This window comes from Cervus elaphus, chromosome 1, assembly GCF_910594005.1.
Source record: "Cervus elaphus chromosome 1, mCerEla1.1, whole genome shotgun sequence".
NCBI lineage: Eukaryota > Metazoa > Chordata > Mammalia > Artiodactyla > Cervidae > Cervus > Cervus elaphus.
The window spans coordinates 36,062,578-36,075,226 of NC_057815.1; the positions used below are offsets into that span (position 1 = coordinate 36,062,578).

At 41.6% G+C, this 12,649-nt stretch overlaps 1 protein-coding gene and 1 pseudogene across 2 annotated transcripts in view; both read right to left on the reverse strand.

Moving 5' to 3' along the window:
- Nucleotides 1-1,170: 1,170 nt before the first annotated feature.
- The window catches only part of ALG9 (ALG9 alpha-1,2-mannosyltransferase), a 110,838-nt gene continuing 99,359 nt past the window's right edge, over nt 1,171-12,649 (reverse strand). Inside the window, exons 15-16 of one of the 2 annotated variants that reach the window (XM_043898992.1) lie at nt 5,035-5,153; nt 1,171-4,749 (exon numbers count right to left, since the gene is read on the reverse strand). In XM_043898992.1, coding sequence (XP_043754927.1) covers nt 4,712-4,749; nt 5,035-5,153 — 157 coding nt within the window. In that variant the 3' untranslated portion in view covers nt 1,171-4,711. Of the gene's footprint in view, nt 4,750-4,916; nt 5,154-12,649 lie in introns of those variants that run through there. The other variant, XM_043899002.1, reaches the window with a different exon arrangement.
- On the reverse strand, nt 9,508-9,614 carry LOC122703752 (annotated as a pseudogene).

Below are 12,649 nucleotides of genomic sequence, written 5' to 3' on the forward strand. Positions count from 1 at the left end.
TCTAGAAAGGCTTCAATTAAAGAGAGGGAGACTCAAGCCAGCCCTACAAGTAATTAAACAAGAAGGATGACCTTCTAGGTAGGGAAAAGAAATTCATTAAGGCTGTGCATTTTCTCCCTCCTGGAATTATATTAATAAAACATCCTTCTCAAAACTTGTGAGAAATAAACCAAGTTTCATGGACATTTTGGGTCCTACAGAAAGAAAACTAGTTAACCAATGGTACTGGTATAAAAGGGCTTCTGTGGTGGCTCAGTGGTAAAAGAATCTGCCTGCAATGCAGGAGATGTGGGTGGAACCCTGGGTTGGGAAGATCCCCTGGAGGAAATGGCAACCCATTCTAGTGCTTTTGCTTGGAGAATTCCATGGACAGAGGAGCCTGGTGGGCATACAGTCCATGGGGTCACGATGTTGGACACGACTGAGTGACAAGGCGCAGCACAGATCGGCCAGAGGCTTCTAGAAGTTACTGGCTCTAAGGTGCAAGATATAGGAATGATATTAGAAATTCACTCACACACACACACACAAAACTGTATTGCGCCTGACAAAGTGGCAAATTACCTGAATGTTAGATATGACTAGATCCCATTTCTATGAAGACTCTCATACTTTAGCCACCTGATGTGAATAGCCGACTCATTGGAAAAGACCCTGATGCAGAGAAAGACTGAAGGCAGAAGGAGAAGAGGGTGACAGAGGATGAGATGGTTGGAAGATATCACTAATTCAGTGGACATGAACTTGGGCAAACTCTGGGAGATGGTGAGGGACAGAGGAGCCTGGAGTGCTGCAGTCCATGGGGTCACAAAGAGTCGGACACCATTTGGCCAGCTGAACAACAAACAATGGCAGATTCTCAAAGTCCAGAGATTCTTAATTCAAAAACGTAACGTGGACTCAGAAACTCTCTTGTAGGCACAATGTTGACACACTGGGTAGTTAGTTCCCACTGTGCTTGGTTTTAAAACTAATCCTCACTGGGTTTCCCAATGGCTTCTCCCCAGTTTTCAGAATAAACACACTAGGTTGGCTGGTCTGCAGAGGGCAAGTCTGTATACTGCAGGGTGAAAGTCGGGGTGATGGAAGGAGCTGAGCTCCTTCAGTTTCCAATCTCCACCAAAGATTTAAAAGCTAAAAGCAAAAGAGAAAATACCACCTTAAGAAAAGGAAAATCAAACTGCCAAGGTTTATTTAACTTTCTTTCACAGAAAATACAAGTACGTAATGTAAACACTGACATGTGAAATAAAGTCCAAGCATCAGGAAGACAAATGACCTGAACAACACACTTGCTTTAACACTGCAGTGCTTCCTGATTTCACTTGCAGCAGGAATCACATGATTATACAGATTACATATTGGAAAAATTAAAGGCAACATCCATCGAGATTTACCAAAACACGAGAGAGCCTCTGAAACTCAACAATGCCATATGGAAGTCAGAGCTCTCTGATGCAAAAAAAAAAAAAAAGAAAGAAAGCTGAGCACATGTCCATTTATCTGTTTACCCAAGGCGTTTAATGTAGGAGCCTAAGAAATTAACACATGAGTTTTATTTGCCGGTGGAGGCAAAGATTAAATGACCCCTCTTTTCCCTCTTCAGAGAAAATGAAATTAACCAAATTTAAAGCAGAGCTGCTCAACACTGGCCAGAAGACGGCACCATCACAGTGAATTATTTCAATAAATCCCACAAAATGCAAAACACAATAAAAGATTTCCATTTGTGCTCTGCCCAAATGGTCAATCCAGATCTAAGGCTGTAGGATCACATGGGGTGTTCCTTCCCCAAAATCCAAACTAGAAAAAGATGACCCAAATAAGTGGTTGGGATCAAGAACCACCTTGATTTAAAACAGATAATCTGTTTCTGAACTTGAATTCAGTAATAAAGGGTGCAGTCTTTACTCTTCTGTTATTATCTCAAGAGATTAAAATGAGTGGTCTTTCTTATCATATGACACCCACCAGTTGACAGGTCCACTTTGATAACAGATGCTACTACACAGGTTGGTTCAGTAAAGGAACTCAGCATTGTAAGATCTGGAGATCAGGGAGCCAGCCCTGGAACTGCCAATATATCTACTTCCTATTCTTGCCCGGAACATCCCATGGAGAGAGGAGCCTGGCAGGCTACAGTCCATGGGGTTGCAAGAGTTGGACACGACTTAGCAACTAAATCAACACCACCTACTTCCTCACTCACCTCCATAATCAAAGATTACCACCAATAATCTGTAGCCCATTATTCCTTGACAGTCAACAAACAACGGAGAAAAAAGGACTTCAGATACTTTATCTTCATGCTGATCACTCAGTCTCTGGAGGAGAAATGCTACTTGCTCCAGCTGTTTTGAGACACTTTCCCAGGCAAAGCTAACCTCCCTGTATTGCTGAGGTGGAGATGTTTTAGTGTGATTATAAGCCATGTGAAAAACACCTTCACAACAAATACCACTCATTTTTATGTAACTTATCCATAGAATTTGGCACAGTGTTCTGCAATTTCTTGTGCTCTCACTAAAGATGTTTGTAGAACAGAGAAAACCAAATAAGGTTTTAAAGAGATAGGAACTGACATTCCCTAGGAATATCAATCATGACATTTTTTTGTGCTATGTTAAGTTCTTGCTCAGCAGGCTTTTTCTTTTTTTCAAACCTGCAAGATGATATAACAGATCAGCATTGTACTACTCTGATTAGAAAAAAGCCGCTCATCGTTGACCTCCATTACTGCACTTTCTCATTTACTTCTGCAGAAAAAGAGAGCTCTAGCCACTGTGAGGGGGCTTCCCTATAGCTCAGATGGTAAAGAATCTGTCTGCAATGCAGAAGACCAGGTTTGATCCCTGGGTCAGGAAGATCCCCTGGAGAAGGGAATGGCAACCCACTCCAGTCCTCTTGCCTGGAAAATCCCATGGACAAAGGAGCCTGGCGGGCTACAGTCCACCGGGTCGCAAAGAGTCGGACACGACTGAGCGACTAACGCTAACAGCCACTGTGAAGGACAGTTTACCATTACTGCCAGTATGGCAAGACATTTCACTAAAAATTCTCTATCCTGTAGTCAGACTATATGTGCCAATATTTACCTCGGAAAACAGGAATCGAGTGTTGAAAATTAAATGCCAGGAATCCTTAAAGCAGTCAGTGGGACCCGAGTTTATGTTCCCTCCCCAAGGAGGGAACTGTTCTACAAGATCTAGACCCATTGCCTCACTAGTGCTCCACCCCACCCCAGATATTCCTTCAGAGTGGACCCCAATGAGGACACTCTTTAAACGTAACTGGCTGTCTCTTTTCTTGTCACTTCTTTTCTCCTTAGGATCAGTTCCTACTGAAAATCTCTTCTCTTTGAAAAATGAAAGATGGAAACTCTGAAAAATTAATGCATCTTATCTGCAGATTCTAAACATAATTACCCTTAGGGAAATAAGGCACTATAATGTGACCCCAGCCTGACCACAGGAATGGAAATGGAACTGATTTTGGACCCTGTGTGGCTGCACAGAAGCTTGACTTCCAAACGTGAGCACTGCTCTCCTGCCACAGGCCAAGCTGCATGCTGGAGCGCTGCTGCGATGGTCAGACCCACAGGCAGGCCGGAGGCTCCAAAGAACTGAGAAACCCAGATAACATTCTTCCTTAAACATAGAAAGTGATGTTATCAATCAGGTCTCTGGCCAACCTCATCATTCTTTCAAGTAATGTTTTCATAGTCAAGTGAAGAGTACGGACAAGCACTAGATGAGAAGTTAGGCAACCCAGGCTGTGGTACGAATGCTACTATTATTGGCTGGGTGGCCTTGGGCAAGTCACCGTACCTTCCTCTGCTCCCTGCCCTCCACTCTTAAATTTCTTCATCTGTAAAATGGAGATAAAACCACTTGCCTTGTCTACCTCACGTCATGACTGTGTGGATTGAATAAGATAATGTGAAAGTGCTTTGTAAACTATGAAATACTGTGTGTGAAGGCAAAGTGAAATATATACTTATATTCTAATTAAGTCCTTATCATTGCCTATTTGACTAGAGGTTTCCCATGCAGGATGTGCTTTGCAATAGAGAGACTCAAAAATAGATGCCATAAATATACACTGGTCTTTTTCACTAGGGTTGTTTGAAAAAAAAAAGGGAGAGTCTTAATTTCCTCAGAAATGGTCTCAGAATAAATTAGTTTAAAATGTGATGTCATTCAAATCCACCAACTGATAGAATTCATCTTCTCCACGTATGTCCTATACAGTTATAGTCTGGTCTGTTGATATCTTTACAGAGGGAAGTCTTGAATTCAAGAAAGCATGCTAAAACTGGAAAAAAAAAAAAAAAAAAAAAACCCACCAAACTCTCATAGTTATAGCTTGTTGTAAAGGATTTAAATGAAAACAAGAGGCATCCTATATTCCTATATAAAGAAATTAAGCCACAGTTCCTCAAATGGTTGCCTTTTTCCTGAGATATCTCCAGGACAAGGATCTATCCTGTGAAGTGCTTTAGAAAAGCTTAGTCTTGCTGGAGGTGAAAGGACATGTAGGTTGGCAACTAGGCGGTGCTCATTTTCGGCACTAGGGTTTGAATGAGAAGGTCTACTAGGAGCTGCCGGGGAGCTTGCGTGGAGCAGCTCACCCGGCCCCAGGGAGGCCAGTTCTTGGACACCAGGCCAGAGTGTGGAGAACAGCTCAACACTGCCATCCCATCCCAGGATTTTCAGTTCTTCCTCAAAGTTGGTTCTGCTCTTCTCCGGTCTAGTAAATAATCGAACAGAAGAAAAACAATGAGATGTGGAGCAGCGTATCTACCCGGACTGCAGGGCCTGTCTCCATCTAGCTGACAAGGTGTACATGCAGAGCAGACACAGGCAAGGAGCGAGCGTGACTGACTCTGACCAGCCCAAAGCACCCAGACTCCAGCATTCGTGTCACACGGCCTTTATTACACACGTTACGAGCGATGGCTTGGAGGGCGTCCTGTCAGTGGAATCCCCAGTGAACAGGATGGGTGTCCTCTGGGACCACAGGCACGGTGCTAACCTCCGCTCTTCTTTCTGGTCTGCTTTGCTTTCCGGGGTTTGAGGATGGTGTAGTTTGCATACACTGTATACTGATCTGACAGGAAGGGAACGTAGAATGCCCGCAACAACTTTGAAGATCTGAAAGACAAGAGAGAAAAAAAGACAGAATCTTATCATTTGAGAGAAGTTACTCATGGTATTGAAAATGATTAAAGGAAATGAATAAAATGCTATGGTAAGGATTATATTTTATATAAGCCGTGCTTAGCTACTAGATCTTGATAAAAGACTTAATCAAAACCAAGTACTGGGACTTCTCTGGTGGTCCAGTGGTAAAGAACACACCTTTTATTGCAGGGGACATGGGTTCGAGCCCTGCTCAGGGAACTAAGGTCCCACATGTCTAGGAGTAGCTAAGCCTATGCGCCACAACGAAGACGCAGAACAGCCTAAAGAAAAAAAGACCAAGTACCTTCTTGCCTGAACTCAAACGACAGTCTTGGTAGTCTCACTAATAAGCCACAGGATATCCTTCAGAAGAGCTCTAGGTCTGCGTTAGAATTTGCCATTGAAAAGTTCTAATTCAATCAAAGAAATGTTATTATGGAAATAAATTCTTCACACCTTAAGAGTTTGTGTACCCCAGAGACTGCAGAGATGCCAAAGGCTCAAATGATCCTGACTCCACCTCTAAGTTTTCCTAGAGAGGTGAAGAAAAAACTATGTCCTTGGCTTCCTGTGCATACTGTTTTGGCGATTCTCAAGTCAAAGACAGAGTTCAGTCTTTTCATACTCTTTATACTTTTCTCTTTATACTGAAATATAGATAGGAACAGCTAAAACCCTGAATGTCTCACTAATTTCTAAAGAATATGAAAAATATCTCACATTTATTGAATACCTAGCATTGAACAAGCCCTGGGGAAAGTGCTTACACTTTCTAAGGTACTATTTAATCCATACAATAAACCTATGAGGAAAGTGATATTACTTCGACTTTATAGATGGGAAAGTGAGACACATAGATTAAGTAGCTTGAGCAGGGTCCCACAGTAAGTGATAAAGCCCTCATTCACATTCAGATTTGATTCCAGACTCTGCACTCTTACCACTCTGGTTTATCCTGCATCCCAGGAAACAGGCTAACACGATTCATCACTTCCTAGAAAAAGTGGCACTGATAGTTTTAAATTCTATATGCAGTATTACTTCTTGACTACGATTTCTGAGTCAAAAAAACCAAAAGTTGGCCCAGAAACTGCCAACTTAAATGAGGTAGCTGAAGGGTGTTCCCCTGCCAGTCCTTTTCCAGACTCTCAGCTTGTAAATGTCATGTCAACGTGGCATTTGTACTGGCAGCCCACTTCTGAGTTTGGCAGACTCCCGCAATGCCTGCACACAATGGTACCCTGCTTGGCATGCACACCTCTTAGAGATCCTTCCCAACTGGGATGCTGGCTGCGCTCTGCGCGCAACAGACACTCACTTCACTTCAACAGCTAGCAGCTCAAGGGCTTTGATAGAGAAAAGAGGCTTAGCAGAGAGACACTCGAGATAAAGCAGGGCCTCTGCAAAGAAACGAACAGGAGGAGGAAGCACCTACCTCAGTCAAAAAGAAGCTAATTTTCCTCCTTTCTGTCCATGCTGCACAGATAAGGGGAAGGTCAGGACAGAAAGCTGTAAGCTGGAGCAAACTCCTGCAGGCTTCAGCATAGTAAAGAAAGGCTACACTGAATTAAGCATCATTTCCATTCCAGGTGACTCCATGCTAAAAGCTTCACTAATACAGTCAGCACCTATTTCCAGTCAACTCATTCCTTGGTATAACATTAGGTCCACTGGGCCCAATTTTACTTTTTTTACTTTCTTTTTGGAATGGTTCCTTACTACTTGGGAGGATCATTATTTTGTAATTTTATTCCTCTTGGAGTCTTTCAAAGAAGAAAGGAAAATTATATTTATTTTCAAAAATAGAATAAAACTCATTCTATCATGTAACTACCATATAGGTCCATTACAATCTTTTATAAAATTTAAACTATATTAAAGAATCTTAGTGGTCTTTTTTCCCTCTACATCTTGCATTATTTACAACGATGCTTAAAAAAAAATGATAAGAAAAAGAATGATGATATTCCCAAAAAGGATTATGCAAAAATGATATAATTACATTATCCTTCCATATTTTCACTGCATTGTTCAAAGTATGCATCATCTTTCAATAAGGTACAAAAGATTTGTGACACTATCTCTGCAGCCTGCATTTAGCTTTAATTGAGCACAGCTGAGAGTTCAGAATTTAAAAATTTCCTGTCCATAATGCCAATGAGAAGAAAATCAACAGAGGAAGACACTTCACAATTAGACAAATCAGAAGATGAATGCAGAGACAGCAGCACTCAAGACTCTAATGACGATAGCATATGTGTGTGTGTGTGTGCACGTGTGTGCGTGCACATGTGTGTGTGTGCTCAGTCATGTCCAACTCTTTGCAACCCCACGGACTGTAGCCTGCCAGTCTCCTCTGTCCATGAAATTTTCCAGGCAAGAATACTGGAGTGGGTTGCCATTCCCTTCTCCAGGGGATCTCCCTGATTCAAGGATTGACCCCAGGTCTCCTGCATTGCAGGCAGATTCTTTACCCTTTTTTCTGAGCCACCAGAGAAGTCTACTTCAGGTATACATATTCAAAAGCAGAAACATATGGAATAAAGATTGGGGTTGCTACATTCAAATTCTTGTAAAGATTTCAAATGATGTTTTTTAAAACTATCCTTTCATTATTACTTTTATGTCATTTATAAAATAATTAAAAAATATGAAAACAAAAGGGGTTATAGGCCCTTTTACAGGCCAAGACAGCACATGGTGAAGACAAGACAGTACGTGGTGAGGACAGGACAGTCCGTGGTGATGACTTTCTATGCTGACTATTTCTATGCCAACTCCTTGGTCATGCCAAGGAGTTCTAAAAGAGAGCATTTCAGAAAACCATACAGGGCGATACATGGGATATGTTATCATAAAAAATACTGACCTCCCTAAAACAGAAGAAGGGTCACTATGTATTACTGCTGAATGCAAAAGGCAAGCTGAAACAAAGGTAAAAGAATAATAGAGACTGGGACAAAATAGTTACCACATACATAACAGAGGAAGGGCATCTAAAATATATAAATTATCTATCTATCTATCTCTCTATCTATATGGGCTGGGCTTCCCTGGTGGCTCAGATGGTGAAGAATCTGCCTGCAATGCAGGAGACCCAGGTTTGATCCCTGGGTCAAGAAGATCCCCTGGAGAAGGGAATGGTAACCCATTCCAGGATTCCTGCCTGGAGAATTCCATGGACAGGGGAGCCGGGTGGGCTACAGTCCATGGGGTCACAGAGTTGGACATGACTGAGCAAGTAACATGTCCTGGGGCTTCCTGGGTGGCGCAATGTTAAAGAATCCACCTGCCAATGCAGGAGACACAAGACACAGGTTCGATCCCTGGGTCAGGAAGATCCCCTGGAGGAGGAAATAGCAACCCACTCCAGTATTCTTGCTTACTGGACTGCAATAGCCATGTGAAATGATGTTCAATTTTACTAGTAATCAGGGAAATGTAAATCTAGATATAATTTTTCAATAATCAGGTTTGCAAAAGCTGAGAAGTCTGACAGTATCAAACACTGGGGAGGAATGAGGAAACTGATACTGCCAGTAAAAGTGGAAACCTGCAAGAACCACTTGGAGAGGCAGTTTTAACAATACCAATAAAACAAAAATTATGCTGTCTCTATGATATAGCACATGATTTTCATTTTGTACTTTGCACCATAATGCTTTTTTTTTTAAACAACCTACTTTGTTTACCATTTGTTACAATAGAAAAATTCAAACATAAGCAAAAGTAGGTGAGATATTTCACTTGTAATAATTTTTAAAGCTATGACAAACCTAGACAGCGTTATTTTTTTTGACACACAAAGGTTTCTTTTTATTCATAACATAGGCAAAGTTATTTAAGTCAATAAATTTTTAAGGATTTTCACACGTCCTGATTCCTTTCCACTGCCAGTCACCATAGTTCCTCCAAAGTTGTCGTCTTCAAGGCAGCCCATACAAAAAGTTCTGCTCAATCCACAGCTGTGATGCCTGTAATCTTTAAGATCCAATTTCCTCAAGCAGTTCACTATAGGATCCTGTTTAGGGTCAGGAGATGGGATGTCCGGTTCTCTAAAAGCTTATAAAGTTCAAATCATATTAATTCCTAAATTATCACACCCTAAAACTTGACAGAGATCACTGGGATATGCCAATACCTTTGGAAAATCCAGACACTGTATTCTGAAGATAAAAGCCTAAAAAAAGGAGCCCATCTTTGTTTTATGTCAACATTAAAACTGAGTACTAGGATCAATACAGCTGGTAATTTAAAAGCGTATTTAACTTTATAGCCCTGGAAGCAATCTTTATGCTCATCAATACACACCCATTTTATGGATCACGTTCCTTCTTATCTGTATCAAAACTCATACTGAACAATGAGTTGTGGGTTGCAAAAGAGGACTTACTTTCGCACTTGTCTTAGACAGCGTATTAAAAAAGAGACATTACTTTGCTGACAAAGGTCCATATAGTCAAAGCTATGGCTTTTCCAGTAGTTATGTATGGATGTGAGAGTTGGACCATAAAGAAGGCTGAGCACCAAAGAATTGATGCTTTCGAACTGTGGTGTTGGAGAAGACTCTTGAGAGTCCCCTGGACTGCAAGGAGATCCAACCAGTCAATCCTAAAGGAAATCAACCCTGAATATTCATTGGAAGCACGGATGCTCAAGCTAAGCTCCAACAATTTGGCCATCTGATACAAAGAGCTGACTCATTAGAAAAGACCATGATGCTGGGGAAGATTGAAGGCAGGAGGAGAAGGGGATGACAGAGGATGACACGGTTGGATGGCATCACCGACTCAACAGACATGATCTTGAGCAACTTCAGGGAGATGGTGAAGCACAGGGAAGCCTGGCATGCTACAGTCCATGGGGGTTACAAAGAGTGGGACATGACTGAGTGACTGAACTGAACTGAACTGAGACAATGTTTTAAATAGAGGAAACCTCAAATCCTTAAAATGAACAAACACAAAAACCGTATGTACTTGCTACGTGTAGAGCTTCGTGTGCTGGCCCTGAAGACACAAAAGCCCCTGTTCTCAAAGAAGCTAATAATCTACAGTTGGAAGAAACAGATTATGAGTGATATATAACTATAACATGTCTCTGTGTTAGTCGATCAGTTGTCCGACTCTTTGCGACCCCGCCAGGCTCCTCTGTCAATGGAATCCTCCAGGCAAGAATACTGGAGTGGGTAGCTATTCTCTTCTCCAGGGATCTTCCTAACCCACGGATTGAACCTGAGTCTCCTGCACTGCAGGCAGATTCTTTAACATCTGAGCCACCAGGGCAGCCCAACTATAATATAGCACACACTAAATGCTAAATAGCTAATACAGAAGTTCAAAGTGATAATACACATATTCAGAAGAGAGGATAAACACTGAGGGTTGCGTAAGTGTGGAAGAGCATTTATTATACATTATTTTATTTGACCCATTCAACATTCAAGGTATACTAAGCAAAAAAAAAAAAAAAAAAACCAAAAAACTTGCCCATCCATAACCAAACCTATAGGCATCTCAGATTAAATTCTCTGTCTACTCAGCAACAATTGGGAAGTGGCTTGAATAAAAATCCAGACTCTGCAGTGATCGACAAAGCTGCAGATCTAGCCCTCACTAACCTGTCTCTCTTCACCTTGTGCCATGTCCTTCCCTGCCCACTACGCTCTCCCCACACCAGCCTCCTTTCAAGTTTCTCAAAGTTACAAGTTCTTTCCTACTCTCAGTGATGATTTCAAAGTCCCATTGAATGTGTGGCTTGGAATAACCATCTTGCTAAGGACAAGCATGTATCTGACTCAGATACATCAAGAGACCCAAGAAGAACTGGGATTCTCCAATGCTTCCTCTGTGTGCAAGCATAAAAAATTTGGCATCATGGAGGCATTTCTAGTTAGGTCTGAAGACAAAGCTATATTAAAAGTGAGAACTAAATATAAGGAAAAGTTAAGAAAAATTTATCATCCCAATTTGGTACTGGAAAAATCCTTGTTAGAAGATGAATCTTCCTTTCTCCTGCAGATTTTGCTTATGATTTTTAATTATGTGTCTTTAACATCTAAAGCCACAAATTTCTTCTAGTGGATGAATGAGTAAACAATCAACACAAACACTTCTGTGCTGGGATGGGAAGAGTCTGTGTTTTTGTTTTTTCTTTTTAACCAAAAGAGTAAGTTGGCTTGAATCCTTCACTTCTAATACTATGGCTGCTCTTCTAGATTGATTTCTTTCTCATCTGTAGCTTTACTAAATCAAGCACAACTGGGGCTGTTCAAATTATTATACGGTTGCTGGAAGAACAAATTGGTTATTTGCCTCTGTGAAAGAAGAAAGCAGTTGAGCATCGGAATAACATGCATACGCACACATTCATACACATGGAAACAAACATCAGACTGAATCACAAGCTAGAACCACACTAACGCGATCAAAACTTATGTAACAATGTCTGTAATAACGTGAAATGCCAAAGTACTGCCCTACAAAGCACAGGCAGCATAATTTAGAGAGGCGCAAAATGGACACTGAAGCACTTTCCCTCCCAGTGAGAAAATCACTCAGGCAATTCAAGGATGAAACAGACGTGGACAAAACAACTGCCTGAATAGCATAATTAGCCAACAGCTCAGAATGTTTTCTAATTCAATTATCAGCCCTATTTATCAGGGCTGAGGGGCACTCTGCTGTGGCGATTTCAATCTGCTCTTGCTGACGTCCGTGGAAGACCGCCTGCCAGTCCCTGACGTCACCAGTTCAACAGGCATGACGCAAATGCTGGGTCAATTTTTAATTTTAAAGAGAAACACCTTGTACTCAGGCTGTCTCATTATTTTTGTCTTGTCTCTCCATCCATTCATCCACCCATCCATCCAAACATCGCTTATTCCTATGACCTGTAGTCTGGGCTCCCTGCCAGTTCTCTTTCTTTTTCAAAGCTAGTTCCTTCTCTTTTCATTTTTGTCTCTGTCTCTTGTTCTCCTGCACTTAGTTCAGTGACAGACTTCCACAACCCTCAGAACAGAGCTGGCCTTTTAGAGAAATCTTCAGTTCTGAAGAGACTCTCACGGTTCCCTCAAGACTTACCCTTAGCCATGGTCAGTCCTGAGTCTCATATCAAGCAGTTTAAGAACTGCTCAGAAGGCTGATAATGCAGCAAAATTGTGGCTGATCTTTAATATTCTTTAATAGAAAATGGGGTGAGAGACATTACCCTCATGAAAAGACAGCAGTAACACTTAAAAAATCCTCTTTTCCAAAGTAGAGAAAAGGAGACAGGAGTTACAGGCTATGTGTTACTGTTCCCTGGGAATGCCGGGCCCTTGAAGACAGAACTTGATCTGACCAACCGCTGTACTGCAGCTTTTCGAACAGGCTCAGGAGGCTTCAGTTCAAGACGGCCGAGGAGAAGGACATGTGCTCATCTCCTGCGGGAGCACCAAAATCACAACTAGCTGTTGAACCACCATT